The 22,499-nt window shown below is 44.4% G+C and overlaps 1 protein-coding gene across 1 annotated transcript in view; it reads right to left on the bottom strand.

The window, feature by feature from the left end:
* Positions 1 to 22,499, bottom strand: part of LOC115404267 (thyrotropin-releasing hormone-degrading ectoenzyme) — a 138,011-nt gene that overhangs the window by 52,247 nt on the left and 63,265 nt on the right. Inside the window, exon 6 of the mRNA XM_030113537.1 lies at positions 3,628 to 3,741. Within this exon, the coding sequence (XP_029969397.1) occupies positions 3,628 to 3,741 (114 nt within the window). The remainder of the gene's footprint in view (positions 1 to 3,627; positions 3,742 to 22,499) is intronic.

The raw sequence follows: 22,499 nt of genomic DNA, 5'->3' as shown, positions 1-22,499 counted from the left end.
GTGATTGTATCATGGTTGATTATATAGACACAAAAATGCAGGTTTTAAATTATGTTTGTATTTAATAAAAGCAAATGATCCAAATCTACCTGAGCCTGAAGACTCTCTGGGTCTAAGTGAAGGTCTATGTCTGTTTGAGAGAGTCGACGTCTATTTTACAGAGTTTGAGGCAACCCCAGGGGAGTCCGGGTACGGTTTAGAGAATCTGAGTCCAGTTTAAAGAGCCTGGCCCTGGGTTTGGTTTAAAGAGTCTGGGTCTGGTTTAAAGAGTCTGGGTTTGGTTTAAAGAGTCTGGATCTGGTTTAAAGAGTCTGGGTCTGGTTTAAAGAGTCTGGATCTGGTTTAAAGAGTCTGGGTCTGGTTTAAAGAGTCTGGATCTGGTTTAAAGAGTCTGGGTCTGGTTTAAAGAGTCTGGATCTGGTTTAAAGAGTCTGGATCTGGTTTAAAGACTCTGGGTCTGGTTTAGAGCCTCCAGTTGTTAAGAAGTGATTCTTGTTTCTTCTGTGACTTCCTGATCAGTCACTGGCTCAGATCCAGGATCGTTTTGGTTGATAATCATGTGATACTGTGATTCATCACATTCTGTCAAAGAGAACAAACCCTGGTCTCAGTCCAGCCTGGGTCAGACTGTTCAGAGTGAATTATGGTCTGTCTTTTCATCGTCTCATGTTGTATAACGCTGCATCAAACCTGAACAACACTGTATCATATCATGTATCAGAACGTCTTACCATATCATGATGTCATAGCATGACATTATTTTATACATCATATCATATGCTGCATGACATCATCTCATGTTATGTTGTATGACATCATACCATATGCTGTATGACATCATACATAAGCTGTATGACATCATACCATAAGCTGTATGACATCATATCGTGTCATCTTGAGTTTTGATCCATCCAGATGGTTCTGGTTCTTCCTCACTCTGATTGGTGGATTTCAGAGCTGGGAGATTGGAGCCTGATCTCCATGCCAGGTTTTTGCTCTGACCATGTATCACACCAGGTGAATCTCATCAGCCTGCTCCTCAGCTTGTCTGTGGTACATGGTGAGGGCAAAAACATGGCATGGAGATGATTTGACCAGGCTCCAATCTCCCACCTCTGGTGGATTCCGTCTCCTCCTCTCATCCTGTTTGACGTGAATCAGATTAACACAGAATCCAGATCCAGAGTTTGTAGGATCGTCGTGCAATTTAAAGTTTCACGTTTTGTCTGAAAGCTTCTCGCCGACTTGGAGGATTGTGGGGGTAAAATTAGAGGAAGAGTTCATTTCTAATTTTACTGTGTTTCCAACCGAATCGCTCGCTGCCTCAATTTGTTTGCCGACTTGAGCGAAGCGAAATAAATCAGGAGTTTGTTTTTTTTTTCATTTTTTTTCTACCTGCTGCAGAGACGGAGCTGAATCTGATCTGCTGGACTGGAGGAGAGGAGGGAAAAAAACTGGAGGTGGGAGAGTTCAGGAGGAGAGCTGGCAGTCAGGACTCTCCTCCTCCTCAGAAGCCTGTTTTTAACTTGGTGCACCCGAACGCCTCACCAGTTATGTAAAGTTTGGCTCAACAAAGAGAGGAGACGGCCGAGACGCTCGTTCTCTCTGCTGGAGGAACTGATTGGTTTGAAAAGATGCAGCATAATTCGAGTCTGGCAGGTGCAGGAAGCAATCTGTTACCTGACAGAAATACAGAACAGGGAGAGTTTCTATCAGAGGACCAAGATTGTGTTGATTTTGTTTGTGTGTTCATGTAGTTTGATGGTCAGAATGAATCAATCAGGAGTGAGGTATTCAGGTTCCGGGGTTTACTGGTTTCACGTCTCTCAAAAGTTAAAGTTCGTGGTATGAAAACCTTAAAACCCCGCCCCTTTTACCCATCTACCAATCACTGGACAGCACAACATGATTGCTCAAGAGTTGTAGGACTTCATGGATCAAAGTAATCAGAAGATGGATATGTCAGATCTGATTCTGATGTTCAGGAAAAAAACTGAAAGGTTCAGTAGCATTTCTGTCTGTTTCAGGGCCAGTCTGGAGGTCTGGAGACCAGGTGGCAGCCTGGTGGACACTCAGGTCTCCAGTCCACTGGTCAGGAAGACACGGCTGCTGGTTGAGACAGTGTGGTCACTGGTCACCAAGACGGAGCCGCTGGTTGTGAAGACGTACCAGCTGGCCACCAGGACGTCACATCTGGCTTGACTGAACATTTCAGTCACTAAATCTAAAAGTCAAACACTGATGTTTTCAATACCAACAGTCACATATTCTCCCTCCATCACCCAAACACAAACAGGAAGGAGCTACGGAAGCCTGCAACGCTCAAAACGCAAATCCAAGATTCCATCCAATGCTGAACTACAAGATGCTCCCTACTGGAACACCTGGAGGAACACCTGGAGGAACACCTGGAGGAACACCTGGAGGAACACCAGAGGAACGTGGAACACTGTGTGGAACGTGGCAGCTGGAAAGGCAGCAGCACACACTGCTTGTTTTGAATTTACACCAGTTTTACTCATATTTGCATCTTACATTTAACTTATTTATCGCGTTCGCCTCTTAACTGTGATCTGTTACCACAACAGAAAAACAAGGCCTTTAAACGCAGCGCCGTACACACTCTGAGCAAAACACTGTTTAATGCACATAATGAAGAACAAACAGCATCCAGCGCCGCTCCTCATCCCTTCAGAAATATTGACTTTTCATTTCCATAACCGCGTCCACTCGGGGGGAAGCGGCGTTCCGGCTGCCGCTGCTTTAAGCAGCTCCAACAGGGTCAGCCGAATCAAAGGGAGGCTGATATCGCAGCGTCTTCCCCGCGGCGTTCCGTAAACACGCCGGGGTTTATTGTCGAGGCGCCTCGTCGATACGGCGGAGCTCAACAGCTGTTCCACTTCCTCCTCTGGATAATCCTCAGACCGGGTTACTGGTTTGATTCCAAAACAAGCGTCTGTTTTCCTTCCTTCAGTGTTAGAAGAGAAATCTGCTTCTCGCTTCAGGAGGCTGCTGGACTTTCAAAATAAAAGGCACTGTTCCAAACACAGGTCAGAACCTTCCTGCTTCCTCTGAAGGTTGGTGGAAGCGTTTTAGAAAAGTTTCACATTTACACAGCAGCGTTTTGAAAACTATGCCTGTTTTCGTGGAAACGGCAGAAACAGTGAAAACGACGCTGCCAGCATGACGTTCCGCGAGTCGACGGTGTTGGTAGGCTTCGTTTTAAAACTTCAATATCAAAGAGAACATCACGGAAACAGGCGGAGAGTTTTCTCTTGTTTCCATGGAGACAGAGTTGGAACATTTTCAGAAAGATGCATCAGTAAAACAACCCCATAAACACAAAAACATTCTTTACATTTATCATAAGTTCCTTCAGTTCTGCTTCATGCAGTTGGAATGTTCCAGAATATGACGGAGGGTTAAAAAACTGTTTCTAGAGAATAATTTCTAAAAGTATTTGCAGCTGAGAGCATAATTCCAGCCTATTAAAGCCGATAAATCCACATAAGATGGATTCATTTCAAATTTAATTTGACTTTTCTCGTTTTGAAACATATCTTGAAACTAAATGTTCTTGATCCAGTCAGTTTCAAACAGAGTCCAGAACGAAACGCTGCTACTCACCATGTTCCACTTTGGGAAGAGGAAGTCGGTTCCCACGTACTCGAAGTAATGAGCGAAGCCCTCTTTGAGCCAGACGTCCTCCCACCACACCGGAGTCACCAGATCCCCGAACCACTGCAGCACAGGAACAGGAACAGGAAGAGGAACAGGAACAGGAACAGGAAGAGGAAGAGGAAGAGGAACAGGAAGAGGAACAGGAGAGAACGTTCTTTCAGTGAAGTCTCAAAAGGTTCCATGACCATAGAGCCTGGAGCTCGGAAACCTCAAACACGTCTGTTCAGAGCAGAGTTTCTCTGTTCTGGTCCTCAGGCCTCAAGTCCAAAATGTTTCAGGACAGGAACTGAGCAACACTGTGGTAGCATCTTAGATAGCATCTTAATCAGCCTTATAGCATTACAGTCAGCATCATAGCATCAAAATCATCCTGAGAGCATCACAGTTAGCATCATAATCAGCCGTATAGCATCATATTTAGCTTCACAGCATCACAGTTAGCATCCTCGCATCACAATAAGCCTCACAGCGTCTGAGTTAGCGTCGCAGCATCACAGTTAGCTTCGTAGCATCATTGTTAGCTTCATAGACAGTCTCTTAGCACCACAGCCTCTCATTTAGCCTCGTAGCCTCTTAAGTGGCTTCAACAGAGTTCATATTTCAGTTAGTAGTTCTTAAGCCCCCAAAACATGAACATTTTGAAAGTTGTCTCATGTGCTTTACACAAATAACGTTAAAAATTAAAAATCCACTTTGGTCAAACTGATCAAAATCTGTTATTTTTGTTTGATTTATGAAGAAAGCATGAAAATTTGTTTAAAAAACTAAAACAAAGTTAGGTGTTAAGGAGAGCTTTAGCAAGGCAGTAAGCCTTTTTTTTTTTTTTTTTTTTTACAAGAAAAAGAAGCAGAAAGCTTTTTTTTATTTAAATGAGTGCAATGAGTGTCTTTTTGAATTTTTATTAATTTAAAGAAAGAAAATGCATTTGTTGAAGTATTTGGGCCTTGAACCTGTATTTGAGTGTAAACGTGAACTTTGTTGATTTCACAGATTTAACGAAGACATTTTTACTTCTCAGATATATTTTTCTCAGTGTTTAATATCTATCAGTCGATCATTCCATTATCAATCCTCCCATTTATGTTTAATTTGTTGTGTTTTTCATGTCTGTTGATTTCCTTGACTCCGCTGTGGAACGTGACGCCTGCCGTTACCCCCGACGGTCGACTCCGAAGGCAGAAACCCTCACTGAGACACACAGGCTTTTATTTTGGAGGGCGTACTGGAGCTGGAGCAGATGGTTTGAGGAGACAGACGAGGATGAGAAACTCAACATTTACAGGAGGGAAATATTTACTGAGGAAAAGACAGTTTGTGCATTTCAAGAGAAGTTTAAACTCAGCCAGAGCCAAATAAATGAAACGAATGTTTGGAAGGAAATGATAAAGAGTGAACTTAAAGTTTCTTTACTGAGAGAATGAATGTGACGATAGAGCCTGAATGGAATTAACACTTTTATGACGATCACTGAGAGGATTAGATGAAGGAAAATAAAGGAAATAAAGAGTAGCAAAGAAAATTTAAGTCATGAATTTAAACAAAAGGAAATAGATTTATTGACAAATGTACTTTATTTTGTAAAGAAAAAACACGGTTCCTGTTTTGTCAAAAATGTGTTTAATAGCAATAAAAATATTAATAAACATAATAATTAGGATGTTGATCCTAAACTGTTAATATTGAGAATGAAGATGTAAAAAATCTACAATCTAAAAAAAAAAAGGTTTGACACAATTTGCTAATTTCATAAAATATCGCAATTGATTTCAAGAGTACTGTGATAAACTTGGATTAAAAAAAAAAATGGAATTGAAAAAAAATGTATTAATGATGTGATCAAATGTTCAAAGCAAATAAATAAATAAAGGTCCACAAGGCAAAATCTGGATGTTGATAATAAATATCCAGATTTTCAAAACAAGAGAGAAAAGTGTGATAAAGTGGGAAAAGTCACATATAAAAACAAATGAAATGCTGAAACAGGTGTCGACATACTGAGAATGAAACTATATTTCGTGTCAGACTGCAGGGGAAGCGTTTTCTCTTGATTCGACCTTTTAAGTCAGAAAGTTCACGAACGGAATCCAATCGATCAGAAAGTTTCTCTGAGAGACGATCAAACCGTTTGACTCATGACGGAGACGCTGACTTTTCAGAAGCATTCTGGGGAAAAAAAGGTAAATAACCGCAAAGAGCAGACAGCAGTGTAATAAACATGGTGGATGATCGTTAAACCAGTGAAATGATAAATACTGATTCCCACAAGTCCGTTAATTGGTCTGATATTACTGGAAGCAGAAAGGCCGTCACGTTGAGTCTCATCAAAATTGTGCGTTTTGTTAGAGGTTGGGAATTTTCCCATTTCCCAGGCGCTTCTGAAGGCAGCGCGTTGTTTCCCGGGCGACGCAGCCCGGCCGTCCAATCAGAGCGCGTCTCTCAAAAAACCTGGAAGTTTACCTCCAAACTCGCTTTAAACCCTCATTAAAGCCTCCGTCTGCAGGAACAGCACACGCTGCATTTTTCACACCGCCGCCACGTGTGTGTGTGTGTGTGTGTGTGTGTGAGAGAGAGAGAGAGAGAGAGAGAGAGAGAGAGAGAGACAGGAAGATAGTGTGTTGATATATATTTATTTATATAAACTTGGCAGCATCGGGTGTTTCTGCAGCAAATTGTCCTTCAGCTTATCAAAGTCTGTGTGTGTGTGTGTGTGTGTGTGTGTGTGTGTGTGTGTGTTTGGATGCCTGCAGCAGGAAGCAGTCATCTTTAATTACGTGCGCCACACTGACGCGTCTCAGCATCCCGCCGGTCCTCAGGTGAGCGGTGTGGAGCGCACGGCGCAGCAGCGCACGGCGCAGTAGCGCACGGAGGAGCAGCGCACGGCAGAGCAGCGCACGGCACAGCAGCGCACGGCACAGCAGCGCATGACGGAGCAGTGCACGGCAGAGCAGCGCACGGCGGAGCAGCGCACGGCAGAGCGCACGGTGCAGCTCCTCGGCTCAGGAATCGAGCACGGCCTCTTCTCTCAGTGGTTTGTTGCCTCATAACTTCTCTGAGACTGAATCTTGGTGGATTTTGTTTGGGGTGTTTTTGATCCTGTTTCCTCGACGACGTTTAGAAAACTCCCTTCATCTTTTGTGTTTCCACGGCAACGCTGAAAACTCAACTTTTTAAAAACAGAACTCTGTGAAAACCAAGAAATGTAAACTTTTTGAAAACTTCACACCTCTGTTTCCATCTAAACAACTGAACTTTCTGAAAATTTGATATTTGTTTACATCTGAATGTAGGAAAACACGACTTTTTAAAAATCTATATTTCTGTTTACGTCTATACAGGGAAAAAAAATCTACTTTTTGGAAACCATATTGCCGATTGCATCTAAATGAGGAAAAGTACTTTTTTTTAAACACTACACTAGGAACTATACTATAGGAAAAATACAACTTTTGGAAAATGCAACTTTTGTGTTTACGCCTAAATGGTGAAAAGTGTATTTTTTTTTAAAACCCTGTACCTCTGCTTCTGTCTAAACGGTAAAAAAAACAAAACTTTCGTCATTTTGGTTTGATTGTTTCTGAAACCTGTTTATGTTTTTCAATAAAATGGAAAAACCTTTTCGTCGGTTTCCATGACAACCGTGCTTGGAGCCACTGAAAACACAACTTTTCAAAAACAGTCTTACTCTCTATGGAAACAGAAGAAAACGCAACTTTTCAAACAGAAAAGTTGAAGGCGCAACTTTTTGGAAATGCGTGGAAAGGCAACTTTCGAGAGACGCTGCTGCTGTCACTGCACGGCGGTAGTAGATGGTTCTTCTGCACATGCTCAGTAGACCGACAGTCAGAACGACACGCTAACTCTGTTTTCTGTTTCTGTAGTTTCCTTTGCAACAGACAATGTTTTCAGGATGTTCCATAAACAGATCCTGCGTCTCTTTCATGGTTCTTCTGGTTTCACGTCTCGTTATGAATGTTATTTATCATCTAGAAACATTGCGGAACACCTGCACGAATCCGAGACGGATTTACGGCTCTTTGAAGGACGCCGGTGTTTCGAATTAACTGGTTGCCTTTTAATCGGTGACCGATTCCTTCCTTTAGCATTAGCTGCTACTACTAGCGACAGCATGTGTCCACGTGGATTTCTGTTGGGTTTTTAAAAGGAAGTGGGTCACCATTTAACAGGGGAACCACTTAGTCTGAAACACCGGCGCCGCTCCACTTCCAGGATGTGTTTTGGAACGTTCCCCTCACAGCTGGAGAACCTAATGTGTTCAGACAATCTGTGATTCTCCAAAACCGAAGCTCTTCTCCATGAAACATGACAGTTTACACGCGGTTCCTCCTTTCATGCGGCCGGTCGCCGGAGCTGGAAGTGGGTCAGAGACTCTCAGACGGAGAATTCAAAAGCTGCCGTTTCTCTCACTGGCGTTCCTCCCACGGGACGGATTCCTCTCCGGTTCGGTCGCTGACGCGTTCCGTCAAGAGGAACTAATCCTTTCTAGTCGCTGGAAACTCGCCGGCAATTAAAAATGACAACTTATACGATGCTGGTCTTCATTAGCTCCTCTGTCGGTTCTCATCCTGCCTCATTAAAAACCACAGAAGAAGAAGAAGAAGAAATGAAAGATAGAACTTCAGAGGAAAGGACTCCCTCCCCCATTGAGGAGTAATGCTAATGATAGCAGCTAGCAATGTACAGGTTCTATCAATGCAAACAGTGGGCTCATTAAGGGTTGAGTCGATATGTTCGGTTTAATGCTAATGCTAACGGTCAGTATGCATAGCAAAACATAAACAAAGTGGGCTTATTTGTTATTTTAATGCTAATGCTAGTAGCTTTTTATTCATACTATCACATAGTGAGTCAGCACAGTGAGCTAGCCAGATGGTGATTCTTACTTTAATGCTAATGCTAACAGGAATAGGTGGAAAATTTTACTTGAGAAAGTATTTTAAGGTTCTGTTGCTCCTAATGCTAACAGTTAGCCATGTGATCCTTACGTTAATGCTAACAGTTGGGTTACTTAGCAGCTTGTCATGTGATAAGTACTATTACTGCAAATGGGAAAGCTAACAATTGGCTTAGTGAGTGAAAGAGAGTAATCGGTCATGCTAATGCTAAAGCTAACAGTTGCCTCGGTAAGGTGGAAGAAGGAAAATAAAATCCTTCACCTTTAAACTTCTTATTTTCACAGAGAGAAGGACGGAAACGTGGATTGTGGAGAGAAAGACGATGAGTCAGCAAACGGCCGCCTGCAGAGGAACCAGGCTACGGCGCTTTATTTTTAGATTTAGAGGAAAATCCCAGAAAATCCCAGAGACAGGCGGAGGAATGCTGATCAGCTGGTGGACTCTGTTTCCACTTTGTGAAAAAAAAAAAAAAAAAATGTTTTACTGGAGCTCAAAACAATGAGCGACAGAATACCACTGAAACAAAAGAATTCAGAAGGCTAACTGTTAGCATCTGACTGTGCTGCTTCACCTGATAGCAGAGTTAGCTTAATGTGCTAACTCCTCTAGTGAATGTTAATCTGTGTCATTGGAACGTTCCGTCACAGTTCCTCCACATTCTGAAACAATTCCTCTTAATTCTGATGTAAATGAGCGGAATGCTTTAATCCCGTCACGACTCTGCTCGGCTTTTGTTCCGAGGTTTTCCTCAGATTCTAATTAAGATCATTATCTGGTCACAGAGCGGCGTTCTGATCTCCCTCATTAACAGATCGGAGCGCCTCCGTCTAACCGGATCGTCTGAGGATTTGTTCTGAGGAGACACTCCGTCCTGATCCCGGACGTCGGAGAGAACCCGGAAGTCCAAATATTCCCCCAAACGTTCCACCGAACGGCGAAGTCCAAACCCCAAACTCTGAGGTTTGGTTTAACAAATGTACAGAATAAAAGTTTTTAATTGGGTAAATGTGAACAGTGATGACCTCTAGTGGCCATCACAGGGACCACAGGTGTCCAAGAGGAGGCAGTCATCAATTTGAGGCCATCAAATTTTCAAATTGAACTATTTTGACTAATTTTCAGTTCATCAAACCAAACCAAACACTGAGACGTCGTGGATGCTAGCGTGACAGTTCGCTAACTGGCATTAGCCTCAAAGTCCAGGGTTCTCTTCACTGCCATGGACTGTTTGAGCTTGATCAACCATCTATGACAGAAATCCTGGAATGTTAAAAATAAATGAAAACATTAAAATGTTTTTAAATCAAATTGTGAAAATATCTTAGTGTATCTATCATTAACCCTGTGAAGACATAATGGAGTGCAGGTAAATAATCCACCTCTCCTCTTTCTTTCTCCCTCTCCTCTCTTCTTCCTGTCCTATTTCCTTCCTCTCCTCCACCTCTCTTCTTCTTCTCCTCCTCTGTTTTCTCCTCCTCCCATCCGTCCTTGCAGAACAAAGCGTCTCCCATCCTTTGATCTCGGTTCTCTTCCTCTCCTCCGTCTGACCCCGGTTCATGAATATTCATCCTGAATGTTTCTGGAGCGTTCTGCTCAGTCGGCGCTCCTCGCCGCTCCGCCAGACGACTCCCGGTGGTCGTTTGGCAGCGGCGGCGTTTACGTCAACACATCTGTGAAAACTGTCGTGTTCCACGCCGTCGCCGGCCCCGAACGCCTCGTAGAACAACCATCAAGACGAACTCTCCAAACTGATGATTAATTCATCCTCGCTCAGGAGCGACGGCGGCCGCGGGGGCCGCGGGCCGAGTGGAGGGAAGGTCCTCACTCTGGTGCCAGGGTGGTGCAATGATGAATCGATTTCGGACCTTTAAAGTTTTGATCCTGGTCTCGACTCGGTCTTGGATCTTTAAAATCTTGGCCTTGACTTGGTCTCAGGCCTTTAAAGTCTTCATCCCAGTCTTGACTCAGTCTTGGGCCCTTAAATTCTTGTTCTTGGACCCTTAAAGTCTGGGCTTTCTTTTGGTCTTGGGGTGTTCTGGTCTTTGTCTTGACTCAGTTTCGGACCCTAAAAGTCTAAAAACAAACCCCTTCCAATCTTTTTGGTTCTGTCTCCTGATATAAAGACCAAAAACCACAGATAACTTCTCCTCCCACATCTGTTCTGAGCTCCAGATGTGGTTTAATCGATGGGTCCGGATGGACCGGGTTCAGATCAGAGACCTTCGCAGGTCTGGAGCAGGAGAACCACAGCAGAGAGCAGCCAACGCAAAGCAAACCGATCTAATTCTGCTTCTGGGACACTAAACGGCTGCAGGGCTTTATGGATTCAGCAGATATGCTAATGCCTCGTGCTAATGGATTCATGAAGACCAGCTGGATTCAGGCTGAAAGTCCTGAAATCTCAAGAATTCGAGACGAGTCCGTTCAGCTGGAATCTGGAACGAAGCTCAGCAACATTCTCGTCAACGCTTAAGTGTTTAAAAAGTCCTTGAGTTATTGTCTGGCAGCGCCCGGATCACTTGGACAGAAGCTAAAAGCCTCATTTACAGAGTTCCCGGCAGCCGATTCAAGGACGAGACAGACGGCGACGGATCGTGATGCATTCACAGACTCTCTGGAGTTTAGAGTGACGCTTAAAGAAGCTGTTTAGTGCGACAGCTGCATTAAAATCAGATTAAACTTTCAGTGCCGACTTAATTATGCAGAAGATCCAGTTAAATATTGGCATTAAGGGCTGGTGGCGACCCAAGACTGGAGCAGGAACGACCCCCCGTGGTGCATTCACTGGCAGCCGCCGCGCTCCGACGTCGGAGCGCCGCGGCAGAGTGGTGATTATTTAATCACGTCGTTTGGAGTTTGTTTGCATTTGAAAGGAGACGACGAGACGAGCGCGTCCGGGGGAGGGGGGGAGAACAAGCCGAGACGGGAAGACCGATGAGTGCAGGGAGACGGTTTGTCAGACAGACAGATGCTGCCTTCAGGTACCCGGCGCCGATCGTTCCTCTTTCGCTGTCAGTCGCTGCACGCGCCCGTCACTTAACGCCGCCGTGTGATGTTTGAATTGCTGTATGAGGCTGCCTGGCAAAACCCATCCATCACGGCCCTGACAGCCTTGATTCACCACAACAAACCGCTCGCTGCGCGCACGTGTGTGTGTGTGTGTGTGTGTGTGTGTGTGTGTGTGTGTGTGTGTGAGAGAGAGAGAGAGAGAGAGAGTGTTTCCGTGATTTCTCTCAATTAAAACAGAAGCAAAACCAATCGCAGCTTCGCCCTGAAGCTACTGAACCAACCAGGGAAATGAGCCCAGCTTCATCTGACTGTCAGGATTCAGCCTGGAGACCCAGGAGGCTGCAGACCACTGTCTGTGGACAATCACGCCACTGTCAGTGGACATTCAGCCCACTGCCTGTGAGCAATTAGTCCACTATCTCTGGACATTCAGTCCACATCCGGGGACAATTACTCCACTATCTGTGGACATTTTCACCACTGTCAGTGGACATTCAGACCACTGCCTGTGAACAATTAGTCCATGATCTGTGGACATTCAGCTCACTGTCTGTGGACGAATAGCACACTGTCTGTGCACAATTAACCAACTGTCAGTGGACAGTCTGCCTACTCTCTGTGGACATTTGAGGTGGCTCCCTCTGGGCAGTTCAGTCCACTGTCTGATGACAAATGAGCCCATTGTCTGTGGCTTCACCTCACTGTCAGTGGGCGATTCAGGCTGCAGTTTGTCAGTGTTTCATTCAGCCCATCGTCTGTGGACACGGACACTAACAGCTAGTGGAACCGCAAGCATAATCCACTGTCTGTGGGCAACAAATTCCATTGTCAGTGAACAGTTTGAGGTCTGACTCTTCTAATCAGCCTCGGTTCGTCTCCAGCGAGTCGACAAACACAAACAGAGTAAATAAAAGATGGTTGACTTCAATAAAACATGACTAAAGTGCAGAGTTGAAAGGTGCTTCTATTATTCAGGCTGAGCTGATGTTCTTCCACCGCATTGTTCAGATTTCACATGAAGAAAAAAAGAGATTTATCAGTCGGCTTCTCAAAACTTTCTGTCAGAATGTTTTTCTTTGTGAGTCGAAGTGATTCCCAGTGAAGTCAGACGTTTAAAAAAACAGCTCGATACTGAAGACGTGTCCTCAGAACACTTTCTGCTCCGTGTGTCTGCTGGCTTCAGCGTTCCGTTGGACCATTGTCGGTGAACAAATCAGTGCAACATCGGGAAGTAGAACATAAATTTGCCAATTTCTGAGAGTTACTCGGTCTGACGGCAATTTACCCATCATGCATCATGGTGCCATCCAGAGTCTGTGCGCATTTCTAATAATCCTCTGATCAGGATAATTTAATCCATTGTCTGCGGACAATAAAACACTATCTGATTAAATTTCCAACCACTGTCTCCTCTGTGGACAATTCGGCACACTGTCGGAGAGTCAGTAAAATCCATTACCTGAGGACAGTTCAACTAAATTATTCAATTTAACGCTTGTGGAAAACTCAACCCCACTGTCTGTGGACATTCCATTGTCGTAATACATGGCACAAACCACTGTCCATGGACCTCTTCAGCCAACATCTCAAGACAATTAAACCAATTATCAGAACTTAAATAATCCAGCAGGCTGCCTGCTAATAATCCAAACCACTGTCTGAGGACAGTCAGCTCAGTTTGAACCATCGCCCGCTAAATGATCAACATCTGTGGATAAATCCTGCATCGTCATTGGTCGATAATCCATAATCATGTCATAATTCCATAAGTAGATAATTTAATCCATAGTTTATGGACAGTAAAATCCACTGTCTGAGGACAGTCTGGTAAGTCTGAACCACTGTTCTACCAACAGTCAACCCAGAACACAATCCATCGCCTGTGGACAAACCCACTGTGGACACGGACAAAAAAAAAAACAAACGCCAAACAAATGTGAGCAAACTGAATCCAGTGTCGGTGGACGCTCTGATTTCAATACTATAGATTTGGAGCCGTGTTTCCATTACCAGGATCAGTGGACGAATCACAGAGGAACCAAACCATCTGTGTTTGGACATGAAGGGATTCTCTTCTTCTTTGGTTTTTATTCACCTTCAATATATACAGCATGTCCTCACACACACACACACACACACACACACACACACACACACACACACACACACACACACACACACACACACACACACACACACACACAGACACAGACACAAAAAACACACACACTTAAAGAGTGTACGTGCAGCATCACAGTCTGGGTTTCATTATAGCTGTTTAGTGCAAGGTATGCTTAAGAGCTTGTGTGTGTGTGTGTGTGTGTGTGTGTGTGTGTGTGTGTGTGTGTGTGTGTGCGCGCATGTGGTACCTACTGTGCGGTGGCTGATGGAGTGTGTTCAGCGCCGCTAATAAGCCACGCACACACAAACACACACACAGGGTGTTAGATGTTTGTTTATGGTCTGTTAATTAGCCTCGGACACGAGCAGGAGGCAGCACAACACACACACACACGCACACACACGCACACACACGCACACACACACACACACACACACACACACACACACACACGCACACACACGGACACGTGGAGCTAAATAGAGCGTATTCCTCTCACGCTGGTATTGATCAGAGCCTCCGTCCTTCAGAGCAGGCTGTAGGTGGACGGCTTCATAAAGACAGAAGATCTAAAAACAAACGTCTCACATTCTGTTCCCGGCTCGGTGAAAACCCTGGCACGGCGGCTCGGCTCTGAACGGCTCGAATAGCCGGAGCGAACGGGACAGGTTGTGATTGTTTGCGGCATCTCGGCGGTTCCAGACGTTAATCCAACATCATGAAAACAGATTTTTAAAAACACAAAAATGATTCTTTTCTAACCGGTTTACTGGATTCTGTGAGTTTTCTAGAAATTCACACTCATCCATTCATTTTAATTTGTAAAGGAGTCGAACCACGAATCATCCATGAGTCACAGGGGCAGCCATCTTGAATGATGCCATCAATCTCCCACGATTCTCGGTTTTTATGTTGGTCTGTCAGGGAGCATATTTATAACTGATTCATTTATTTATTCTTTTAAATTTACAGAAAACAAAAACCTTTAGCAACGTTTTGACCTTAAACAACAAAAAAATACTCCACTGCTGCCTTGTTATTAAAGCAAAATTTAAAGTTAAAAAATAAAAGAAGCAGCCGTTGTCTTGGTGCTGGGAACATTTCCTGATTACAGGAGCAAACAACATTTATCAACGTCAACCACTGCAATAATTAAAACTACATAAATAACTACTTATAACTATTAATTATTCAGATGTATTTCACAACAGCTGCTTAACTGCTTCAGTTAAAATGGTTCAAAGCAAAACTAAGTCATGAGATTGTGTCAGACGGACCCATCCATCCACCCCGGCCTCCTCCCTGGCTTCTGTCCTTCTGTTACAAACTGTCTTGATGAGCAGTGAAGCTGAGCTACATGCTGGCAGAGGTTTACAGAAATTCAGCTTGTGTGGAGTTTTAAAGTAAATATAAGCATAAAAAACAACAATTTCGTCAACAAGACAACGTTTCACATTGCAAAAGATTCACACTTACATCGAAGAAAATGAGGAACTATAAGGAGACAGTCTGTGGTCATCAGGGGAGAGTTTCTCTGGTTATAGACAAAACTCTCTGGTTATAACGTCAAACTACGACGAGATGGAAGAATCCTTGGTTTGATGAGACGATCTGGTTATAAAAGAAAACGGTGAGATTGTTTCCTCCATATGAGATAAAGATCTGTAATAACGAGATTATAACAGAAACCATCAGTTTTAACAGAATACTACAAAGACATGCTAATCTGGTCAAAACAAGGATGAACAGTTACTGATAATTTTCTTATAACATGAAGAAAATGAGATTTTTAAGAGATGACCAGAAGGAACTAATGAGAAATTAGAACGAGATTGATATTTCATTTTGACAAGAATATATAACAACATCGGTAACTCATAACGAGAGCGATGTCTCCAGTTTTCCATTAATACTGAGACACCTGGAGGAACTATGACCAGATCACTGTCTGGTTCAAAAGGGAACAATCTCATCATTCTAGTTATGATGATAAAAACGATCGCGTTACGACCAGAAACTATAACCAGCAGAGTAAAATCAACCCGTATCACAACGGTCTTAACCGGCCCACGTTAACCATTAATCGGTTTCGGTTTCTAAACTTAAACTATCTCATTATTGTCTCTCATTAGGACCAGAAAACTAGTTTAGATAGATTATTTCTGTCATGAGATCGTTACCTCGTTATAAAGAAAACTATCTAGTTACAAAGGAAACTATATGATTATGAAGGAAACTATTTGGTTATAAAGGAAACCATCTGGTTTCCAGGAGAGTTTCCTCATAACCAGATTCGGCTCAGAATAGTGTCTCTCTACCATCCGAGTTCAGCTCTTCCATAACAAACCCTGGATTTTTCTGTCCTCGGTTCTATTTCTGGTCCGTTTCCCTCAAACTGCTTCCACAGTCCAAACTTTCCAAAGTTCCATCAAGTCCTCCAGTCAGTCCCTCCTCCAGCAGCCAGGAGGTCAAAGGTGACGGAGGGAGACGGACAGAGCCGAGCCGAGGCGAGGCGAGCGCCAGTGTGAGTCAAATTTAAATTAATGAAAGAAGAAAGAGCGAGAGAGAAGGTGAGGCAGGTAGAGAGAGAGAGAGAGAGAACAATGAGATGATTTATGGCTGCTCGTATTGTAATGAACTCTATGCAAACACTCACCGCAGTAATAAATTATCCACTTTCAAGAAAACACCGCAGAGGAAAATACACCCGGTGACGGCGCGCATGTGTGTGTGTGTGTGTGTGTGCCGGCCATAAGCAGATGTGACACGCGGTGATAAATCCGCGAGGTGTTTTAACGGCTGAAGCTGGATCGCTGGAGAGTCTGAAGCCGTTCAGACGTCTTAATGAGGAGCAGAGACGGGAGGACGAGGAGACGCTTCGCCGTACGGCGTCTTTAAAAAAAAAAACCAAACCAAGCAAAAACAAAAACAAAAACACGCAGGATGGAGGTCGACTCGTTGATCAGAGCCGGGAAAACGAGCTGCGACGGGCGGAGAGGAGCGTTAATTCAGGTCAAAACCAGGAGGAAAGGAAGCAGAGTGATTCACATGGAGCTGATTTCAAAAGATTAAAAAAGCTCTAAAAAGCTTTTAAAAGCTTTAGAACGATCGGCTGATGCTGCAGCCGAGTTGTTATTTTTTAACGCTGACTTGGGACTCTTTAATTCAAGCAGCAGAACGTCTCCTGTTCCACGGAGGACGGAATCAAAGCCTCATAAATCCAGACTTCAGCTCTTAAACCTCACATCGTGAACGTTACGTCTGCGTCGCTCGTTTGGAGGGAAAATGGTTTTTATGTTTGCATGAAGACGATGAGGCCGTTAAACTGGGATCAGGTTGAAAATCAGCTGCTTGTCTTGACATTCTGTTAACCAGGAAGTAAGAACCGGTCATTTCCACACATTTAGGCAACGTTAGTTTCCTTCTGCTGCCTGTACCTAAAAAAAAACAAGGTAATAACATTTGGGATCTAACTCTCATTCAGTGCTGCTCAAAGCATCATCCAGTCCGTTCTGCTCCACATATCTCTAGAAAATATGCGAACAGGAAGATGATTCCTCCCCTTTTGTTTTTAATTTCTGCTCCAGACAGCTCGAGACGTAGAACAGACATGAACAGGAAGATTTAAAACCCTTTTTTTTTCTCCCTTCTTTTCATTTCCCTCCGTTTATCTCTTTCATATTTTTCTTCTTTTTGATATTTCTCCCCCAGTCTCTGTCTGTCTTCTCGGTTTAACTCTGTAGCCTGTAAATATTTCCATCTGTAACTCAGAGCTGAGTCTGTGGCACTGATTGGTTCCTTTCAGGACTCATGACAGCGAGAGGAGTTCCTCAGGGATCTGTCCTGGGACACATTATCTTTTCCTTACATAAGCATGACTGGGCTCCTTCATCCAGAAACACAAAGTAAAAAAATATTCCTTTTTTTTTCATTTTAATGGGAACAAAACCCAGTTATTTCCCCAAACGTCAAACTGAAAATACAGTGGATTCCAACCAAAATATGCAGAACGCAGCGCTCCCCTTCAGAGAGTCCAAAAGTCAAGATTTATATCTGAATGAAAAGGTTCTGATTCTCCTCGACTGTGTGATGGAGAGTGAAATGAAGCGATGGACAGAGGAGGACGGAGCCGCTGCAGACGGCGTGGAGGCCTCGGGCGTTTCACACTCCGGTAAACAGATCAGGCTTTCACTGACAGTAAAACAGAGGAGAGGCTCCTCCTGCTGCGAGGCGGCGAGGGGTTGGCCCCGCTCGGCGCGGCGCTGTCAGCTCGCCAGATCGCACGCCGCGCCGCATACGGCGGAATTAGGCAGAGCGATCAACAGATGAAGAGACGAAAGCTGCTTTCCTGAATCTGGTCCCAGCGTTTTTCCCTTTGTCTCTTTTAATTAACAGCCAGCCCGTCGGAATAAACCCACGGCGTCGCCTGCCAGGCGCTAGCTTCAGCGTTAACCTCTTCCCGGCTAAACGGCTGAGAGACGGAACACAAAAACAGGAAGCAGTCATTACTGACGGACTGTTGTGGTGATGATGGCTCCTCTGTTCCTTTCTGGGCGATAGGAATGTTTAAATTTTAAACTTTGGAGCAGAAACTGGCTGGTGGTTAAATGTTATCTCCAAACCACAGAATGCTGGACGAACAGTCCGGCTTCCAGATGAGGCAGAACGCTGCAGAGAGGGCGAAGCAAGGAAATGGAACGACTGGAACATTCTGGAAACTAAAGTTTCAAAATGAGGACTGGAGGAAGAATCCTGCAGAGTGAAGCCAAGAGGGAACGTCCAGAAGGGAACGTCCAGGAGGGAACGTCCAGAAGGGAACGTCCAGAAGAGAATGTCCAGGAGGGAACGTCCAGGAGGGAACCTCCAGAAGAGAACCTCCAGAAGAGAACGTCCAGAAGAGAACGTCCAGAAGAGAACGTCCAGGAAGGATCGTCCAGAAGGGAACGTCCAGGAGGGAACGTCCAGAAGAGAACCTCCAGAAGAGAACGTCCAGAAGAGAACGTCCAGGAAGGATCGTCCAGAAGGGAACGTCCAGAAGAAAACGTCCAGGAGGGAACGTCCAGAAGAAAACGTCCAGGAGGGAACGTCCAGAAGAGAATGTCCAGGAGGGAACGTCCAGGAAGGAACGTCCAGGAGGGAACCTCCAGAAGAGAACGTCCAGGAAGGAACGTCCAGCAGGGAACTTCTAGAAAGGAACATCCAGAAGGAACAACCAAATGGAACGTCGAGTAGGGAAAGTTCAGGAGGGAACGTCCAGCAGGCCCAAATAGGACCAAGACTGATCTAAAGACCTTGGTATTCAAGATCTTCAGCTCTTGGTAGTAAAACCACCTCAGAACCCTGCCTGGACACGGTCCCCAGCTGGGCCAATGGGTTGTGTTTGGCCGCCATCTTGTCTCCGTCTGACCGGCTGGACAGCAGTGTGTGTCTGTCCGGGGAAGACGCCTCCTTATTGAATGTCTTCTTGTCAAAGCCCTAAGAAAGTGTCACTGGGGGTCGTGGTCTGTGTGATTCTGTCATGAGGGTTTCTAGTCTTGGTCAGCTTTGGTCTCGGTGTTGACCTAATTAAATTAAGTACATTAAAGTCTTGGTCTTGGTCTCATATACTCTTGGACATGGAAGGCTCTGGTCTTGTCTTGGACTTGGTCCAACATAGTCTTGGACTTTGGAGTTACCCTCCAGTTACTGTGGCAACCAAGTAACCAGTTACTCCTTGAAGTTACTGTGTTACTGGTGTCTTAGCATTAGCTGAGCTGCTAGCACTGCGTGGGTCAGTCTGAGTGATGAGGGAGGGAGATGCTCTTTAATCTGGATTTTACTGGAGGAAGATGCTCTATAATCTGATGCCAGACGAGGCTCCATCAGTCAAACTGTTCAATAATCTTCCTCCTCCTCGTCTTCGGCCTGAACGACTTCCTGCGTCGGCGTCTCGCCGGCTGATCTAGAAACGCGGCTCTACTTTGTGTTTATGGAAACATCCGAGCGGACGGATTAATAAACCCGGAGAGCGGATTAATTCCGAAGCAGCGTTTTCACGGCGCCGTGCGTCGGTTGTTAAACCACCAGCACACTTTTATTAACCCAATTTGCACGGATTTCCACATAATCGTTTGCAGATATTAATTATCACACCGGGGGTGAGCTCAGGCTGCTCGGTGCGTTCAGGGGAACTCCGGATTTCCTGCGGCTACAGAAAATCCTCATCAGAGCCAGTTACAGGACCAAGGTCACATAAAAAAATAGAAAAGATAACATCTGAATTATAAAAACTAGACAGATTTTATTTGTTTTGTGTTTAATAAAGTGGGCGTGTCCCAGATTTGATTGACATGTCCTTCAATAAACTGAGCCACACTGTCAAACATAAGAGAAGCCACTCTGTAAGGCAGCTCAGGCATCATATTTCAGGGGGCGGGGCTTACATATGCAAGCCTCCTCATTGGCTGGTCAGTGAGGCCATGCCCCAAAATACTGGAAGAGTCCTCAGACAGAAAAAAATAGTTACATTTTATAATTTCAGACTGTTTTAAACACAATTTAAGGGAGAACAGAAATGTTTTGCTGTGTTTTGTTGTCAGTTTACACGTTTGAATGTTGCCGTTCTGTAAATTTAGCTCGTAGCCCGGCATGCTAACGACATCGTTTTCAGTGTTTCTGAGGAAACGGACATCGCTTTTTAAATATAGAAATAAAATACAGAGATGTGGAGATTACAGATGTAGAGAAAAACACATTGAAATCTTTGGTGTCGTTAACATCTGATGAGAAACCAGTTTCTGTAAATGTTTGATTTCCATATCCGATTAAAAATAAATACTAAAACAAGTAAAAAAAAATAAACTTCAGAGGAATGTTATGTTCCCAGTAGAATAAGGAAAAAAAAAACCTTGATCTGCCCAATTAATTAAAAAAAAAAAACGTCTTTAGACGTGTTCAGAACTACAAAGTGATTTTTTTTTTTTACTATTTCAAAGGTAAAAATCTATAAAATTTGTTTGCTTGTTCTTTTTTTTTACGATCTGATCATTCTCTATCTTCAACAGAAGCAGGAAGCAGCAGCCCGGGTCCCTCGGTCCTCGGTCCTCGGTCTGCGGCCTTCATCACGTTTCAAACAGGAAGCGTTTGGCGCTGGACGACCATCATGCAAACACATTTCCTTTGAAACGGACTGATTACTGGCGCACCTAAATTTAGATTCTCTGTCCGTTCTTTTTTATGCCGCCGTTGCGTCGAACACAGAGATGAAGCGTATTAACATATCCAGACAAACACGCCGCCGCAGCCGCCGCCGCCATTACTGCAGGAAGGTCTCAAATTGAAGATTAAAAGGAGAAAAAAAAGACTGTATTCAGTGTTGATCAGTGATCAAAGATGTTGTGTCTGATGATGTTGGTGTGTGTGTGTGTGTGTGTGTGTGTGTGTGTGTGTGTGTGTGTGTGCGTGTGCGTGTGTGTGTGTGTCTTCATGTCTCTCGCTTCCAAACTAACACACCAGATGAAGAAAGGCGAACCAAAAACAACGTTCCTCCATTTTTCATGACTGGTCTGATAATATTCACGGCTTTGTTTCCTTCGGGGCGTCAAACCCTCCACATCGCTACTCGCTCGTCTTTCTTCCCTCCTCGCCGCGGCGCCGCCGCCCGGAGGCAGCGTTTCATCCAGACTCAGCAGAGGGAGGAAAGTTTGAGTCCCAGAGGGGACGGGAGTGAAACCAGCTCAGCTCCGCCTCCTCCTGACGCCGCCATGGAGGCCGCCGCCGCCGGAGCGCCGCGGCGCGAGGCATTCAGTGACCCCTGGAGGCCGGGAGGACCAGCGCCGCGTCAGGATAAAGCACTGGGATCATTTCAACCTGATGGAGGTGAGACGGAACGGAACACGGCGCTAAACCACCGAACTTAACGTGCATTCGGAAAGACGACGACGTAAAAAAAACCGGAGAGGGAACAATTCGGGCTGTTAATCTAATCTAATCCCAGCTCGATTAATGCAATCCAGCATGAGTTCAGATATTTTAACCACAAGGCTGTTTGACCCTCCACTGGCTCCGTCATCGCCCCGCCCCCCGCTCCCTCTCAGCCAATCACCTGACTAACTCACTCTCAAGGTGCGTTCAGGTAACCTCAGGAAACCACAGAACATCGTCCGACCCTGAACGGCGTTAAAACGCCAGCAGAGATGCTACAAACATGGAGGAGGAGCAAGACACGGTGAACACTTCTGTGTAGGTGTAGTGCTAATGTTGACCAGTAGGGGGCTCTGCTCTGCTCTCCTGCAGCAGGGAAACAGCTGTTTTCAGGAGTAAGTACTTTAGCGCCACACTAGCAAAGTAAGTTTGAGAAAATGAATTACGGTTGTATTTTATGTCCTGGCCTCTGTTCGGTAAACACATTAAAGAAAATCAGATTTTTCCATTTTTCACACAAAATCAAATTCTTTGTGTTCGTTGGATTCCCAGTTTAGACCCTCTGGGAAGAAATGCTTTATGTGACGGACTTAAAATGCTAAATAACTGAATTTTAGATATGCAATTCAAAATGTGATTAATCACAATGATCTATGGAAATTGTGAGATTAATTATGATTAAAAAAATACTCTTTCGAAAGCCGTATTAACAACATAAGAGGTAACAAGACAAAGCAAGACATGACCTAACATGATTTAACATGACATCACAAGACATGACATAAGAACACATAACATGAAGTGACGGAACTACATAAGGTGACATCACCAAACACAACATGATGTAACATGACATGACATCACAAGAGCCA

The sequence above is a fragment of the Salarias fasciatus genome, chromosome 17 (assembly GCF_902148845.1).
Source record: "Salarias fasciatus chromosome 17, fSalaFa1.1, whole genome shotgun sequence".
Lineage (NCBI taxonomy): Eukaryota > Metazoa > Chordata > Actinopteri > Blenniiformes > Blenniidae > Salarias > Salarias fasciatus.
The sequence above is the reverse complement of the archived record's forward strand: the minus strand, read 5'-3'. Positions and strand labels throughout refer to the sequence as shown.